At 38.2% G+C, this 18,847-nt stretch overlaps 1 protein-coding gene across 4 annotated transcripts in view; it reads right to left on the bottom strand.

Moving 5' to 3' along the window:
- Stk39 (serine/threonine kinase 39) overlaps positions 1–18,847 on the bottom strand; it is a 262,474-nt gene that overhangs the window by 10,050 nt on the left and 233,577 nt on the right. For all 4 annotated transcript variants that reach the window (XM_090342707.1, XM_090342706.1, XM_090342705.1 and 1 more), the window contains exon 17: positions 9,120–9,184. In XM_090342707.1, coding sequence (XP_090198833.1) covers positions 9,120–9,184 — 65 coding nt within the window. The remainder of the gene's footprint in view (positions 1–9,119; positions 9,185–18,847) is intronic.

Genomic DNA, 18,847 nt, shown 5'->3' with positions numbered 1-18,847 from the left:
AAAATCAGTCCTTTGAAAGACTATGCCATGCTAACTGTTGTTGGAATCTGGTCCTTGTGCCATCAAGCACTCAGCAAAGCAATACCATATCAGGAAGCCACATTTAAGCATTTCACCAATGCAATACAATAAACTCATGTTAAATACATTTTCAAATGCGATCCTCAGGAAAAATAATTTAAAAATGAATATTGCAAAAGCAAAAATAAGAGATGGGCTAAGCCACACTAGGATAGCTTAGATTTTCACCCACATCACATGCTGTGAAAAACTTGCCAGAGGAAAATAAAGTGGGTGGCAAGGACTAGGATGTCTCTCTTTAGACAAGTGCTGCTTGTATGTGCAAGGGCAAAGTTTTATGGAGAAAGGTAGTTACTACATTTAACTGTTGAATGTCCACAAGAGGTCCTTGGGTTAAAAGTTCCCCCCCACCCCGATGTTGCTTTTAGAACCTTTAAGAGGTGGGGCCTAAGGGGAAGTCTTAGGTCACTGGAACTGTTCCTTTAAAGGGAATGGTAAGACCCTGGTCACTTTCTCTCTCCCATTCACTTCCTAGCTAAGAGGCGTGTTCTGCTTTGCCTTGCATCATAGACACAAACCAACAGCAGTAACCTGATCATGGACTGGGGTATCCAGAACTGTGAGCAAAGGAATCTTTTCTCTTTATAAGATGATTATCTCAAATATGTTTGTGACAGTAGAAGAAATCAGATTGATATGATATTGAAACTAAATTCTTTTCCACATACAAATGTGCTTATAATATTTTAGGACACATTAATTACCTTAAATTAGCCAATGTTAAAGTGGGAATGCTACTATCTACGTAATATATATATAAAGAGAGAGAGAGTAGTACTATTTATTTATTTATTTATTTATTTATTTTTGTTTGTTGGCTGTGGGACTTGAACTTTGGGCCTGGGCACTGTCCCTGTGCTGTTCAGCTCAAGGCTACCACCCTACCCCTTGAGCCACAGCACCACTTCCAGTTTTCTGGTGGTTAACTGATGAGTCTCATGGACTTTTTGTGTTTGGGATGGCTTTGAACCTCGATCCTCAGCTCTCAGCCTCCTGAGTAGCTAGGATTACAAGTGTGAGCCACAGTGTCCAATGAGAGTACTATATACTTATGTATAGTATGTATATTTATATATTTCTCTTCAAAATCTGACCGTATTGGATAAAAGCCATTGACCTCCAGTTCTTTCATTGGTCCTAATTTGTAAGGCATCTTCTTTTCCTTTGTCACCTATTTCTTGCTTTTACACACACACAAACACACATACACACACACATACACACACACATACACACACACACACACACACACACACACACACACCTCAGAATACCATTCTAAGTTAGTTCTTGACCATATAGTCAAATAGGAAGTTATGTAAGTAACACAAGTAAGGAGATAAAAGTGTGACAATAACTAATTGCTGAGGAACTATACAAAATTTTTGTAGGCTAATTTCTGCTGAGTTATTATCATAAATATTAGTTTCCCTTGGAAAGTGGGCCTTCAATCACCACCATTAATTTCACACACCTAGCACAGCTTGTACATTTAGGATATTCAGAAAGCAGAATGCAAGACCAGCCTTTATCAATTCTAGCATTAAAAAAGCAACTAACTAAATGACATTTTAGACATTTACGACTTTGTAGTTAATTATCTTTACAACAACATTTGGTGCAAGTTTTTATGCAAAATATGAATAGTCTAAAGAATAAGCATCTTAGTCAAATATTAAGGATTTTAATATTCTACTTTGTGCCTGTCCAGTGGTACCTCCAGTTTTCCTTGAAGAACATACTCTTTAGTGAAATACAGTGGTCATTCTTGGCATTGCCAGAGGCAGCGAGATCAGAGATGCTCCCCTATTATTCACTTCGGACATGGAAGTACAAGCTCAGCAGTCATTTGCCACTCTGACACTGGAATGGTTAGTTACATTCCTACCTTAACTCTCATTCTGTCCCCTGACCTCTCCCTTCCTCTTTTCTGGGTAGCTCTTGTTAACCTCACTCATCCCACTGAATAGTGGTGGCATGAAGATGAGTGGCAAGAATCTGAGGACCAACTACTGCCATTACAGGTGGCATGAATGTCAAGCTGGCAGGTGTCAAGTGTCTCAAAGGCTTCACGGCTCCATCAGAGGTATGGAAATGAAGATACCAGGAAATTAACATAACCAGGAATAAGAACAAAATATCCCATTGTTAAACTGACCAGAAACAAGAGAAATTCAGAATCTTCTTTGGGTCTCAGAATTTCTTTCTATTCTTAAAAATTACTAAGGGCTGTTACTATTGCACTGACTCAAAAATTAAAACTGAGAAAATTTTAAAATATCTTAACATTGTTAAAGTCATGTTCATACTTTTATTTTCTGGTATGAGTTTAAATTCAGGGCTTTTCTACTTGTTTAGTTTGCTCTAAGCTGGTGCTGTACTCCCTGAGCCATTTACTGTAGTCTTACTAATTTTTTTTTTATGCTGGCTTGCTTTGAATTGCTTTCTTCAGAATCTCAACCTCCTAAGTATCTAGGATTGCAGATTTGACCCAGTGGCACACAGTGTTTAAAATGTTAAAAAGAAATAATAACCATTATATTAAAAATAAAAAGCATGTTTAATTAGGTTATATTCATTATACTGTCATAGAAGTTAAAATACAAAAGAAAGAAGCATTTATTGAAGTTCTCTCTTACCAAAGATGTAACAAAACACTTAGAAAATTAACATTTCATTTTTGCTAATCTCTAGTCTTGCTCAGTAGAAAATAGCTACCTGACTTATGTGTTTATTCTGAAACTTCCTTGAATTCCCTAAAATACCTGAAGAAAAATCAGCCTCTCATACAAACGTAGTTTAAAAAAGAAACAATATTTCAGTAATTTTTCTAAATAGTTGTGTATATAATCCCAAAACTTCCATGTGGTAGTTTCTTAAAGGTTATTTGCAATGTGGAATCTGAAACCAGGAGCACTGAACTTTTCATTCTCTGTCACATTAAAATCCATTGGTTCACTTTGCCCTTTGAATGGATCTTTTACCTGTGTATGATAGTTAAGCATCATTGAGCTTTGCAGATCTTCCAAAGGTTGACATATTTCATAATACAATATGAAAGTTTCACTTTGCAGTGCCAATAAATCATATTCATTAGTATTGCCCATTGCCAACCTTATCAGAAAGGTCTTTTAGTACTAGGGGACTATTGAACTTAAAGAAGCTATTGTTAAGTTTTCCAGAACACTACTTTTGCTCAGAATCTCCAAACAAATGCTGTGTTTTTAACTGCAAAATGTATTTTGTTCATTTGAAAAATAAATGTCTGCCAAATACTTGAGTTAAAAAATAAGTCTTTCAATTATTCTACCCAGTTTAAAAAAAAACATGCTTCAGTAGAAAATAAAAAAATTAGGCTTATAGTCTCACAAGGACGTTTCCTGGAAATTACCACTTTACTTCAGTATACTGAAGAAATGATTCCCATTTCAGCACACAGATGTTAGAAGAATGTGTTCCCAAGTTGAGGCTGAATGAAAATGAGGTATGACATACCTCATGAGGAAAATTCTCAAGAGAAACTTACTGCATTACAGCAAGTGAGTAATGGCCACCAGAACAGTTTGATGCCCCTGACTTCTGTGTGTCAGCATAAGTTTGACACCAATAACAACCCAGAAGGAAAAGTATTATCGTCCTATGATTATATCCAGAATCACCAAGAAGGGTCTTAGGGGAACCTCAGAAGTTCCTTTGTAAACCCAAGCTTCTAAGTAAAAATGTCATCTCAGAACATATCACTTTAGCATATTAACTGTGCAAAGTTAACATGTTTTCCAGTGGGTATGGGGAATGTACTCTTTCTAATACAGGAATCCAAACTGCTGGGTAGAAGGTGTTCTCTCTTTGCCTAGAAGAAGGTACCTTTGTTAACAGAGGCAGGAAGTCAAAGTCCCAAGAAATCTTTACAGTTAATCTTGTTAACTAAGTTTATGTTCCTAGTTACATCTCACAATGTGCTGTGCTAGATCCAATCCCTCTATGTCACCTTCAATGTGCTTAACTCTATAATTGCGTCATTGGTATTTTTTTCCTTATGCAAGTTTCCATATTATATAAAACATTAAATCTGTATGTCTTTTGCTTGTTATTTCTCCCCCTTCTTCCTTTCACCTCTCCTTTCATCTCTTTCTCTCTATTTTTCTTTTTTTTAATTTGTGGTGCTGAAGAATGAACTCAGGGATTTGCACTTGTTAAGGAAGTGCACTTCCACTGAGCTAAATCCCCAACTGCTCCCTTTCTTAGTCAGGTCTTTGCTATAGCTCAATCTTGCCTCCAATTCTCTGTCCTCCTGCATCTCCTTCCCAAGTGCTGGGATTACAGGTACATACCACCATGTCAGGATTTTCAACTTAACTCATAGGACCTGTCAAAAATACTTACAAGGCAGAGGTAAACTGTTCATCCATTATAAAAAGAAAATGTGCACATTCTCAGGGATTTAGCAGGACAGTACACAATGTCATACATGCTTCTTCTTTCTTCATGAGGCAAGTCATACTTCATTTTCATTCAATCTCAACTTGGGAACACAACCTCTAACATCTGTGTGATGAAATGGGAATTGCTTCTTCAGTATCCTGAAGTACAATGGTACTCTCCAGGAAAAGCCCTTGTGAAACTGACTGTAAGCCTGATTATTTTTAATTTTTTCAATGAAACATGATTTTTCCTGGGTAGAACAATTGACAACTCCTGTTTTTTGCTTTTTTGTTGTTTTTTCCAGTCCTGGGGTTTGAACTCAGGGCCTGAGCACTGTCCTTAGACACTTTTTGCTCAAGGTTAGTGCTCTCCCCCTTGTATCCCACCACTTCTGGCTTTTTATGTGTATGTAGTACTGAGGAATCGAACCCAGGGCTTCATGCATGCTAGGTGAGCATTCTATCACTAGGTCAAACTCCCAGCTCCTGAAACTCCTGTTTTTTAGAAACTCCTGTTTTTTAAACTCCAAGTATTTAGCAGGTTTTTATTTTTCATGTAAACAAACCAAGTTGGTGCTGGGTACCCTTACAAGGATTCTCTCAACCACACATGCAGGTGCAGTTTGGTAGGAGCAGGAGAATCTGAGAACTGATACTAATATCTTCCCTTTGGTTTGTGATTGTAGTGTGGCAGAGAATCTTTGAGCTTCTCAGAACCACTGGAGTACTCATGCTCCCAGAATGGGAAGCTCTGCGAGTTTTTGTGCTTTTGCATTTTCAGAATGTGTGTGGGAAACACTTGGAGAGATTTTTAGAGGAGATTGTTGTGACTTAGCCTTCAAGGTCCTGTTTCCTTGAACCTGAAATGAGGGCCTAGCAGGTACATTTTATCAAGTCTCCAGGTAAAGCTGATTGGTAGACACTCGGAGTACCCCTAGCTTAGCTGGAGCAGACAGAAACAGGGATTCTGAACTAGCAGTGCCTCGTTTACCATTGATCCAACCTTATCTGATTTCAGCAGGGGAGAAATTTGAAACACTCCCAGGTAGTGATGTGTAGTTCAGTCTTGACTTCCTCTGCACCTCAGGATATGATAATTTAGTCAGGCAACATTCAAGTGTGTCCAAGTTCAATACCTCTATAAATAAATCCTATAGTTGCCAAAATGCTTATGAAATCTTTCTCTGCAATGCATATGTCATTAAATTTTAGCAACTAAAATCTACATGATGTAGATGTGGTTCCAATTGAAGGTTAATTATATGTATTTAAATTTATATTATTTCAAAGGCAAATTAAATATAAAGTATTTCATAATTTCACTAATATATCCTCAAAAAATTCACATTGAAACTCAAAGCATGCAACATAAAATTAACTTGCAAATATTAGTAAAAAACCTGTCTCAACAAAAACTCTAAGGCAGCACTACTACATCAAAACTTCAAAGCTACACTGGGTGAGGTGGCTCATGCCTGTAATCCTGCTACTCAGGAGGCTGAGATCTGAGGATCAAGGTTCAAAGCCAGCCCAGGCATAAAAGGATCTGAGACTCTTATCTCTAATTAACCCCTGGAAATGGGGCTTGGCTCAAGGGTAGGGTGGTAGCCTTAAGCTGAAGAGCTCAGGGACAGTACCCAGTCTAAGTTCAAGCCTCATGACCCACCAACAAAAACAAAAACAAAACAACAACAACAACAAAAAAAACAAAGCCATGTAATACTGTGGCTGAAATGACCTCCAAGCCTGAGTCACTTTATTAGAACTGGTCATGCCAACAACAGACATCACATCTAGTATCCCACATGCCCAATGGGACCAATGAGCCTACTGAATGAAGGCAAAAGGAAGTGCACTTGCTTATAAAAGCCACATCTTCATCCCTACCCTTTGGACTATTATTTTTATGCAAGCAGTTATAAAAGATAAGGACAAACATCTTTTCAAATTTTAACCAGGCATTAGAGAGGAAAGACAAAGCATTGCCATTTAGAAACTGAATGATTCTCTGCCTGAGCTGAACACCTAAATCACCAAGATGTGGTCAAAATTCTCCAAACCCAGGCTTCACAAAAAGCAATTCAATTAGAGTGCCTGATGTAGAACCTGGCACTGGTGATTTTTTGTTTTGTTTTGTTTTAAAGTGTTCCCATAGTGGTCTGAGCTAAGCCACAATGCAGAGAGCTGAAGAACCACCATAACAAGACATTGCTGCCCTTCTGATGATTTTTAAGCCCTTGGCATTCTCCTTTAGAAAGCAATGAAACCTCTGAGATTAAATCACGATAAACAGCTGGGAGATGAAAGGACCAAGTGTTGCTGTTGCTGCAGCTTATGAGGAAAAACACTGCCAAAGTACTTTGATCTTTTATTCTTCTATAAAATAACCAAATTGGTGAATGAAAGCAAATGCATTTGGATTTCTACAGTTTTATCTGGATGTTTGTAGCCTACAGAAGATTAGGCCAAAAATCAGTTCAAATTAGCTCTGTCAAGTGAGTCTCAACCTGGCTGGCTGCTGATAACAACAAAGAAGTCTCTCAGGCTTTAACACAGCCTGGACAGAGAGTTAAGTGACAGAAATAGAAGGTCACTCTTAAGTTTGCCTTTATTATGTGTGTGGGGGGTGGAGGGGAGGAAAGTCATCAACTTCCACTGACTGAGAACAACATGCTACTTCACTGTGTAGCTGTAGCACAAAGGAACATATGTGTGAACTTGTTCCCAGACCCCTCTGTGCAGGTCCCCATTGATCAATCTTAAAGGTACAAAGGAGACACAGTATCAGCCAATGGAAATGCATCCAGTCAATACAAGGAGGAACTCACAAGAAAAACATGCATCCTGAGATAGATCATAGTTGGGTTTGTAGCTTCCCCTGTGTGATCCTGGGCAAGCTGGTCTCATCGATCTTGAGGGTTCCTGGGGCAGAAAGAGACCTGCTGCCAGAGACAAGGCATGGAAGAAGGTCTAAAGAAAGGACTCCACAGTGTGTTCTGGGGGTAGAGGTTTTAGCAATGGACAATACAGAGCCACTAATGTCTTTGGAGAACTTAAGGGCTGTAGACAGATTACGTAGGCTGTAGCTATAGTGTGTATACAACACTGTGGACATTGGCCAGCTATCACCAGATAGACCTGTTTTTGAAGTGACTTCAGATAAAAGTGGAAATAGAGAGAAAGTGAGAAAGACTGAGGAAACTTAAAAACAGGCTGGAGGAAAGATGACAAAGAATATCACATTGCTTTTACTGTTTTCCTTGAGATGATATCATAGATGCTTTTAGAAAGTCTTCAGTGGAGTAAAGGGCTAGGGCTACTTTTCTTGTTTCTAACAAAAGCAAATTCAAATACAGCTGGACTAAGCCAGTATAGAGGTTTCAAATGCTTAACTCTGACTACATGTCTAAAATAATAAAAATGTTCTGAAGTTGATATATACAAAAATGGACATAGACCCTCAGAAAAATGAAATGTATTTTTTAAACTGGAGTTGAATTAGAAACTATAGACACAAACAAGAGTGTAGTCCCAAATTCATGAGAAGATAATTTGGGCAATTTGTCTATCCCATCACTCTTAACTGATTAAAATGTTCTTTTATTAGGAAAAAAAGAGTTCTCCATAACATTCTTTATGTGAAATATCTCACACAGCCTCACAGTCTGAAATTAGATGAGAAACAAGACCCAGAAAGTTAATTAGCACCAGGCTCACATTTACTGTAACTAATCATTTAGTATTTTTGGCCACCTACATTTTCCATTTAATTTTCACAAGAAACCAAAAAAGGCAGATCATCAATATATGTTGTGGACAGCAAAGTATTAGTCATCTTGATCTTAAATTTTCATGGCATTCTGGCTGGCCCATGATAAGATTAATTTATAATTCTAAAATGAACCACTTATTTGGCCCTAATGTACTGTTTGCCAGGCTTTCCAGGAAAATAGTCACTTTTGACTATCTACACTTCTCCATGTCTAGCTGTGATCAGTTCCTGTTGTCATCACAGTATCCTATTTCTGTGGCTACTTAGTACTCTTGTTTAAAATCTACTGGTGCATAAAAATTGGTTTAAAAAAAAACACTTCCCTACCAAAATCTGTTACTGTGATTTGAAATGTGGAGATAAAATGCTATGTCTTTGTTCACTAGCCTTTAGTGTGCTGTTCTGCAATCACTTCCAATTACCTAAAGCACTTTAGCAACAATCAGCCTCTATTTTTTAAAAGTTAGAACCACTTGGCTTTCACCTCAGGAAAGCCTTAGTAAGAACACTGCTTTCAATAGGGCTTAATTTTGTCTGTGTGGTCAGGTTGCTACACAAAGTTAAAGCAAAATGGGACATGTGGGCTTTGAGATTCTCATGGACACTCTTAGTCAAATATGTGACGGGAGAGATCGAGCACAGGCAAGGCTCACAACAGAAGACATTTCCAGTCAGGCTCAGAAAACATTCCTACATGTTGCAGAGGAAAACGATGAATGTAATAACTGATCATAAAAGAAAACTACAACAGAAGTGCAGAGTAGGTTATTACACTGTATTATCAGCTCTAGCTTTTAAGAACATGACAAGAACATGTAGCCTTTTTTCTGTAACTTTTCACTTACCAACTTAAATGTCAATGTTTTTAAAGCTTTGGGATCATCTACAATCTTCTGTAAATTAGCAGCCACTGTAAAATACAAACAGGGAGGAAGAGTGTTCATAATTATTTCCAATAACATCAATGATTGTAAAAAAATTTTGACTAATGATGCAATAAACTGCAAAAGCATTTCCTTCACAGGCATTACAAAGTCCATATAAATGACCAAATTACTTTCATACAGATATCTCTACAACCATTTATATCACTTCAGCAGTCTTGTATCTGTGCACATCTGAATTAATCACTGCATGTCAACTCCACATTTCATGTAATAAAATTTGAAATTACTTTCCAATGGAAAGTAGAAATGATAACAGCTCCCAGAGTCTCAACCATTTCTTTTTTAAACAACAGTTACAACAAAACCCACAGAAACACTCATTAGTAAGAAATTTATTAGCCAGGAGAGGGCAGTATGAAACAAAGGAGAGATTTTTGAAAGACCTCTCAAGAGGAAATAACAGGTCAGCACACTCAAACTCATGGACTATAAATTCACTTGATTCCCAGTACTCATTTTTATCAAAACAACAAAATCCAGTGAATAACCCTGACGACCCAGGCATATGTGTGAATGCTTTCAGAGCACAGTGATCTGTCAACCAGTGAAGAACCACCTTGAACAACACAAGTTGGCTGATCAGGGTCAAGTACTGGGGCTGTCAGATTGGGGCTCAGAATGAAGATCTGTTTCCAGTACCTGCCGGATTCATCAGAGCCCATTCCTGTTCTCTACCATGTTGTGATGTATCTGATTTCTTAGTCGAGAAGTCATCCTTTCCTGGCTACTCACCTGACTTAGGGTACTGTTTTGAGAATTATCAGACGGTAATGGTGATGGAAATTTAGAACTTTATTCACATCCAAGTTTCAAGGTTAGATCACTGAGAGGTTAAGCACTTGTAATTCATTTCCTTAGTAACTTGCTAGGGAAAAGGTTACTGATAAAAAAAAATAGGGAAGGAGACCCTATGCCATTTTTATTTACCATAGGAAAAATTATCTGCTGCTTCAGTTATTTTTAAAAAAATTTAACTAATTTTTTGGGGGGATAATAAATCTTAAGAGTAAAGAGTAGCCATGAAAAATGTTTTGAGAAAAATGTTTCAAACAGGAAGTTACTAAGTTATCAGTTGAAGGAAGTGACCTGTCCAATTATCATGTGAAAACAATCTGTACACGGTGCTTTTCAGCATGCTAGTTTATTCCATTTAATTCATCAACTGAAAAAATGCAGGTTATATACTCAGTATAGCCCATTTCTTTTACCAATCCTAATTAGAAGCATTATTTTATTTTTGTTTGTTGTCTTCTTAGTTCCATTTGGCAAGCTTTCATTTTACCAAGATACACCCCTCTCATATTTTTCTCTTCTTCCTTTGCCCATGCAAACAAGCTCACATATACCAGGGAATCCTGGGTTACCAACCCCAGAAAGGATAGCCTCACTCAGCTTTTTTGGGCCATTTACAGTTTCCTCAACATATTCTCAAGCTCAAGAAACTCATCAAGTAACACACATAAAAATACTGGGTTCTGAAGTGAAAAGCCCTGCTGTAAAATTCTGTCTACCTAAGCCAGTATTCATGACATCAGGGCACTCTAACTCTATGCCTTTGCAGCAAGTGAACACTTAACCCATTTTCTTAAAACATAAAAGTGTTCTAACAGTTTCTTTGATTTGGGCTGATTTCATCAGTGGCCATAAAGCCTTCACAGGAATTTTGGCGCTTTTGTGAGAGTCTTTCAGCTAATGTGGATGATTTACTGCCTTGTTCTGGATCATCTATTTCCTGTCTGCTCTCTAATGTTCAGCCAAAAGCAGAGCTCTGTCCTACACTAATTCACAATCCTGTCTCTGCTGTCCATGAACATGGACTAGGGCCAGCTTCTGGGAATCAGTGAATCACACTACAGGCTGACTGGAAAGCAGGACTGAGCTCCTGGCATCTTAAACAATCATCTCGAGACCCACGCTCCACGATTGTGAGTCCCACACCTCTGGGACATTAGAAATTCAAATTCTGTCTTCTGTACAGAGCAAAAATAGCAAAACTGGCCACTTACCTGATTACTTATCCCAGCTGCTATGCTTATTTTCAATTTAGTTGATTCTAATTTGTTGTAAAGTGCTATAAAACACCTTCATTTAACTGACATCACATAAAATTCAGGGTGATGCTAATTTCTCTTCCACTGGCAATGCTCATTAAAAAGATGGGTGTCACTGTTTTCTCCTATCTCCTAACTGTGCACCTGGATTTCAAAAATAAAAATGTGCTGTACCTGGAACGTGAGCCAAACTTGATAAGGCTGGCTATGACTTTTAGGGCTCCTCATACTTGAGCCAAGAACACTATACTTAAGGGACTCTAGCTTCTAAAGCCTGATTCTTCTCAAGACTATTTCCTCAGTAGCCATTAGCTCATTTCAAATCCTTCCCAACTCTCCCTAATAAACTTTATTATTACCCCTGGTTTCCAGTGCAGACTCCATTATCTTCTTTGAGTTTGTTTCTCTCCTCCCCAGGCCACTGAATCCAGTCCCAAGTGTTTCTGCCACTTGGGTAAACAGAAGCCAATAATATACAGTGAGGCCCCAGCCCTATGTCCTATTTCTGTTCCCTTGTTTCACACTGGGGACTTAAGTACCTATCTGTAGTAGAAATTTACACACACACACACACACACACACACACACACACACACACACACAACACATGTGCCTTGAAGTATGGCAAGCACTGTGCTTTGGTAAATGGCAATACTATCTTGAACTGCTCCATGGAAATGGCACTGATGCGCAATACCTCTCTGCACCTGAACACAGAAGAAAAGAAGATCTAGAAAAGGTAAGACGGCAAAGCCCATGTTGCTCTAACAAACTGAGGCTGAGATGCTCATTCTCCACATTTTACTAATTACAAAATTAAGTTATTTAGTGAAATATTTATAGACTGTGAATGGATTCTGAGTAACTAGTCAAAAGACACAGCACTTTTATCTCTCAGATACCAGCTTATTTCACAGCAATCTCATGGGATACAGAAGTTCTGGTAGTGGTGTGTTAAAGTGAGTTAAGTCATTTAATGTGGGCTAATTCCAAACATAAGTATTGGCAAATAAGAACCCGTGTTTACTGAATCTCAGGTTCTCCAATAGTAAGACATTCTAAGATCCCAAATGTGGACTTGGGATATTTGCCAAGGTGAAGTCTTCAAAATACCGCTTCATCTAGAAACACCTTGCATATCTGTTCTCAACACTACCCTGACTCAGAAAGGCTGTATAAAGTAACAAAAGTTGAAGGAGGAAAGGAAATGAGAAGAGAGAGGGTTTCATATGGGTGTTCCTATAATAATGATGTAAAATGATGTCTCATTATGTTTCTGTTTGGGACAACATAACACATTGGCTGGAGGTTTTCCCCTAAATCTTCAGGCTCTTGCCTTCATGAGATACTTGGACGCATAGTGTAAGGCCTAAATGTGACAGCCAGAGAACCTGAGTTCAAGTGCTGCCTCTTGTTTAGAGCTCCTGAACTGGGGCAGGTTTAACTCTTGTTTCTGTGAATTCTATTGCTTCATGGAATGTGATACTGACAATGTCTACATGGTGAGATTGTTTTAGGTGATTAATTGGGTCAACGTCCATGTGCTTTCTCCTCTGTGGCCTCAGTTCCGGATAATCTCCCTCTCACACATTCATTTACAAATTAGAACAAACTGCCTCTTTTTGTAGCACCATTTCATCTTCTTATAAAAGTATGAATTTTTATCTCAGACTGGCTTCAACTTATTTTCCAGCATTTCTTTTGCCACTTCCTACCCTGATTGTTTCAGGAGAGGCCACAAAGCTCCACTCACCTCCACATTCCCAGAGCTCTCTGCACTGTGTGCTGAGAAGACCTACACAAAGCTCCCATCTCTCCACTAGACCTAACTTTCCATAACCCAGAAAAAGCTTGATCTTTGTAAAAGTTAATGTTTTTGTTGTTGCCGCTAATGCTGCTAGGCTAGGGCTTGAACTCAGGACTTGGGCATTGTCCCTGAGTTATTGGCCTCGAGGCTAGTACTTTAGCACTTGGATACACCTGAGTCACAGCTCTTCTGGTTTTTTGGTGATTCATCAGAGATTAGTCTCACAGATTTTCTTGCCTGGACTGATTTTGAATGTCAATCTTCAGATCTTAGTAGTTAGGATTACAGGCCTGAGCTACTAGCACCTGGCTATAAAAGGTAATGTTTTTAGTTTTTAAACATTTCTACATATACAGTAATTGACAACTTCTTACCACCTGCACACTATAGCCTGAATGAGGATTACAGTCCTAGACTCTGCCAGAGATATTTGGTTTCCATCTTCATCCTGGCAACCAGCAGCCAGGGAAGCCTGTAACCTGAAGTCAGACTGTGCAGCTTTTCTATTCAAAGCCCTCAGTTAGCTTTCCTGCACAGAGTGAGATTCATAAGTCCTGACTAGGCCTTCCCAGCCCACCTAACTAGTCTCCTGCTCCATTTCTCACCTCTTGGACCACCATGCTCTTACTCTCTGCTCCATCACCAACCACAAGAGTCTAGGTCTTTAACATTCAGTTAGATCTCCACTAAGAATCCCCGAGCCTGCTGAAAGAGGAGTGTTCTTCATCCAGAGCTGCCTTCCTCCCTCTCAGGTTCTGTTAATGTCCCTGGTTACTCTATTAATGCCACATTTTCTTTCCATCCTATGCATATACTGCCTCAGTCTCTATGTCTTTCTCCAGATTTTGTTTTCCTCACAGCACTTATCATCACAGGGTTTGCAAGGCATTTATGAATTATATTTGGATGTGCCTAACCCATCACATCTAGAACAAAAGCTCCAAAGAGTGCTATGTTCCTAGTACCTGACAGAGAGTGTCAGTCTGTGTTGAATGTCTTTGAGTAACTAACAACCACATGGAGTTGGCAAATATCCTATAGGCTTCTTCCTATAGGCTACTGGTTCTTCCCCAGAAGTATGCACATAGCAGTTTGCACAAAATTCTAGAAGAGTCCAAGATTCTAAATACCCCAGGTTACAATGCCCTGAAAGATGAATTATACATATCTCAGAAGAATTTCTACATAATTCCATTTTTCCCAGTAAACAAACTATTGACCCATCTGAAGTGAATATTATGTATCAAAACAAACATAATCATTATTTTTATTCCATTTTTTTTCTCAGAGATGAGATTTCAAAGTCATACCCCGTTCCTAGGCAAGCCACTAAAACTATCACAGATGATTAGTATTTTATACCAATATTCCTCCCACTGAAACTTCCCCCTCAGGAAAAGAGATCAGCTAATCCTGAAAGAACTATTCCCAGTGGACTCAGACAAGTGCAAGAGGTAGACTGTTGTGGACTGTGGTGTGCTTTCCTTTAGGAATGAAGTGACTTGTCATTTTCTGAGGTAATTAGTAGAGGCTGACTACAAGGGAAGCAGCATTTGGTCCAAAATGTGAACCAGTTTTGAATATTTCTATTATTTATACACAGTAGGAAGGAAATTTATGGGAAATAAAGGGAATGCAGACACAGGACTGGTATACTCCTTAAGATTCGGGTAAATTCCAGTTTGGTAGAATTATCTGGGGAACAACATAAAAATGCTGTAACAAGCTGACAGAAAAGTTGGCTGATACTGAATCTGTCCTTTAAATATAACCATAAAAATGGCATTTTGATCTTGAATTTCCTTTTATGTGTTCAAAGCAGAGTTTTATGAACTGGCTGACAGCTTGATAATGGAAGTGCCCAATAATCATTATGTTATTATTGCTCATTTCCAAAGCAACAAAATGGTAAAATCAATAAAACTGTATCCTCACTTAGCTTTTGGTAGTAACATACCAGTACATTTATAGTTTAAGACCTCTTCAGAATGAAGATGTAGACAGGCACAGTGGCTCACACCTGTAATCATAGCTACTAAGGAGGCTAAGATCTGAGGATCAAGGTTCAAAGCCAGCCTGGGGAACAAAAGGACCGAGAATCTTATCTTCAATTAACCTCTAGAAAATGGGAAGTGAGGTAGCGTGTAGCCTTGAGCTGAAGAGCTCAGGGACAGTGCCCAAGTCAAGTTCAAGCCTCATAAGCTACAAAAAAAAAAAAAATCAACAACTGCATGACTACAGATTTTAAAGTCATGCTTGCCAGGAACACCCAACACTTTGATAGTAAGACTTAATTTATTTGATTAGAAAAATCAGAAAGTTTTCTTGGGCAATGTACATACTTCAGAATGCCCTTTGTTTTCTTGACTATCCAACATTTAAAGCAGATATCTTAACCTGAGTGTTTTTGTTTGTTTTTTGGAGTCCTCTAAATTGCAGGCAAAACATGGTGGAGACTTACAGATAAAGGGTATAAATATTCAATGGGGCCATGTCCTTTAAATTCTAACAATAATTCACCTAATATCTAATGACATTTTCCTTACACTAATGGAGGCAGCTCAGTGCAGAGGTATTTGGTTTGGTTTTGTAACAGCCTTATCAAAGTATAATTTGCATGTTATAAACTATACATATGTCAAATGTAATAAGTTTTCTCATCTGTAAATATCCATGACACTATCATTGAAATCAAGATAATGAAAGTATTTTTATCACCCCCAGAGTGTCCCTGAACCACTCAGCATCTCCTGCCGCCTTCCTTCCCTATCTCGCTCTACATCCACTTTGGGAGTTCGCTGCTGATTTCTGTACTTTAGTGTATATTATCCAAACTTTTATACAAGTAGAATAATATAATGTATATTCATTTCATTTGGTTTCTCTCACACATCATAATTTTGAAATATGTCTGTGTTGTAATGTGACCAATAACTATTTCCTTTTTATTACTAAGTGATTTTCTACTGTAAAACTATTGTTTGTTTTTAAATTCACCTTGATGGGCATTTGGATAGTGTATGAGTTTTGCTGTTACAAAAAAAAAGAAATTATTATCAATAGCCATGCTGAAGTCTTTGTACTCACATATATTTCCTTCCTTCCTTCCTTCCTTCCTTCCTTCCTTCCTTCCTTTCTTCCTTCCTTTCTTTTCTTTCTTTTTTATTTTTAAAATTTTTGGATTCTTGGACCAGGACTGTCGTCTAGTGGTAGAGTGCTTTCCTAGCATGTATGAGGCACTGAGTTCAATTCCTCAGTACCACATACACAGAAAAGGCTGGATGTGGTGCTGTGACTCAAGTGATAGAGCATTAGCTTTGAGAAGCCCAAGGACAGTGCCCAGATCCTGAGTTCAAGCCCAAGACTGGAAAAAAAATCTATTTGAATATTTGGCTTCATGAAACAGCAACTCAGCTATGTAATCCCAGGCTGGACCCGAACTTGCTATCTTCCTCCTTCCATTTCCTTAGTCTTGAGATTATTTGATTAATTTTCTTTTATACCTATCTACATTTTCTCTTTCCTATGATACAATGGTTGCTATCATCTGATAGATATTTCAATTTCTAGAACTTTTTAACCATCCAGAACTTTTTCCAGCAGAATGCTTTATTACCACCAGCAGTTCATGGTGTAGGACTTTCAGGCTTTCAGACATTCACCAACTTTAGTATGATCAGGCTATAACTTTAGCCATTTTAATAGTGTTCTCTCACGTAGCTTTAAGTTTTAATTCTGTAATAGAACATCTCATCTCATATGCATATTTGATGGGAATCCGTGCCCAGCTAATTCCTGATAATAAAGGCATGAAGCATTTCTATAAATGCAAGCATAGTTTTTGTGACCTTTAGCCAAGGGTGCTTGTCAGAATTTTAACCAGCTTATCCAGGTAAGGAACAGAATGAACACATATATGAAGTTATCAGAGAGAATGTAAGCACATCAACCCACATCTTGAAAAGTGTCCTATAACATCCTGTCTAGTTCAGAAATGAGTTCCTCCACTAGGGATTTTATATGTATACGTTGGGAGTCTGAAATTAAAGAAGAAAAGGAAATGGTGGTGAATAGCAGAGGAAGCCCGACTCAGAAAATCTATGGAGTTTGATTTTAAAGACACAAAGAAAATGCTTACTAGGTCTTTGCTGTCTCTGGCAAGGTCTTGCTTTATTTTAGAGGTCATGGTTGCACCCAGGAGCATATTTTAGAAATTTTAGCAAGACTATCTTTCCACAGATACCCTGGGAAGTTAAGGACAGCATCATAACCACTGTTGCAGGAAAGCTCCATGGCAGTGAGTACCACACATTAAAGCTCCAGGCCAAGATGCTCTCCACTCTAGCCCAGCTATAAGACTAACAATAAGTTTTGTCTCCTTCAACTTGTTTAAAAGCAAAAACAAAGAAATAGGCTTCATGCTATCTTTACAACTTTGTCAAATCATACAAATTGCAGAAAAATTCTAATCAAACAGAGGAATTATGCCAAAGGAAAATGAAAGGTAACCTTTAACTTCATGGGATCAACTTTGCCTATCATTTGTTTTCATTTCACATTGATTTATTTCATAGAAATGTATTTTTTCCATAGTGAAATATTAATAGGAAATACACAGCTTGAGATTTAGCCTAGTGATTTCTGCATGGGGAAAGCTTTTGTAAAGTTAAAATAAATGAGACAGTAAATACACTGATACAAGGAATGCTACCTAAATTATGGGCCAACGCAGCCAACTGAGGCAGAGCCATCTGGCTGAAACACAAAGCCCAGAGAAAAGTAACAGAACTAGAGTCCAGTGCATAACTGCAGCCTGCCAAACAGAAGCATGTCTTACACGTGTGACCAGCCATGCAGAGGAGTCAAGAACCTGGCCTTTGTTCACAGTATGTGGTCCTGCCTCACAGACACCTACTTTATCTTCATATTATAGGTGATTTATTTCTTTATAATCTATTTTGAAGCCTTTACAGTGAGTTTAGTAGTCAGTGCATAGAGCAAGAATGAATAGTTTGCTTCCTTAGTAATAAAAGAATCAAGTCCATTCAAGAGTTAACTAAGTCCCCATTCTAGCCCAAGCCACAACATGAAAAATCAAGAGCTTGAGATGCAATCCTACTTCTAATATTTAATATGAGATTTCAGAAAAATCATATTTTCCTATGTACTAAACCAGTGAAATGTACCTAGGAACAAACTTACAGCTATTTATTTATTTTCTTGACTTGTAATCACTTTTATTTTGAATGAAGTTCTTTTGACACTCATGACTTTTTAAAAAAAAGTATGTGTCTAAATAAAATTTAAGTAGTCCCCCCATCAAAGGCCTAAAACCATACAAATTTCTACCCATTCTGGGGGCTGCCGTTTGAATGAAAAGTCCATACAGGTATCTTATTTCATATTGGTAGCTGAGCTGGAACTGCTGTATCCTCTCCAGGTTACCAGTCATCACCCAGCATATACCTAGCACCAGTAGAATGAGATGAACTAACAAATGAAAGACCTGCCAATGCCTATTCACCAAGAAACAGTATTGTCAGAAACTGCTATTTCCCCCTGAGAGATGAATATTAGCTGTGCTAATTATAAAGCTAACAGTTTCAAACCTCCAAGCACCCCCTCATCCTACACAAGTAACCTTCCCAACATTAACCAGCTGTGGAGAATGCTCCCACTCAAATAACAAAGGCAGAGAAGATCCACTTGGCTCACTGCTGACACCCAAAATCCAGCCAAGTGCCTAGCTCTCAGGTGCACACAAGTTT

Source organism: Megascapheus bottae, chromosome 12 (genome assembly GCF_031878675.1).
Source record: "Megascapheus bottae isolate mThoBot1 chromosome 12, mThoBot2.hap1, whole genome shotgun sequence".
NCBI lineage: Eukaryota > Metazoa > Chordata > Mammalia > Rodentia > Geomyidae > Megascapheus > Megascapheus bottae.
This window is presented reverse-complemented; position numbering and strand designations above follow the sequence as displayed.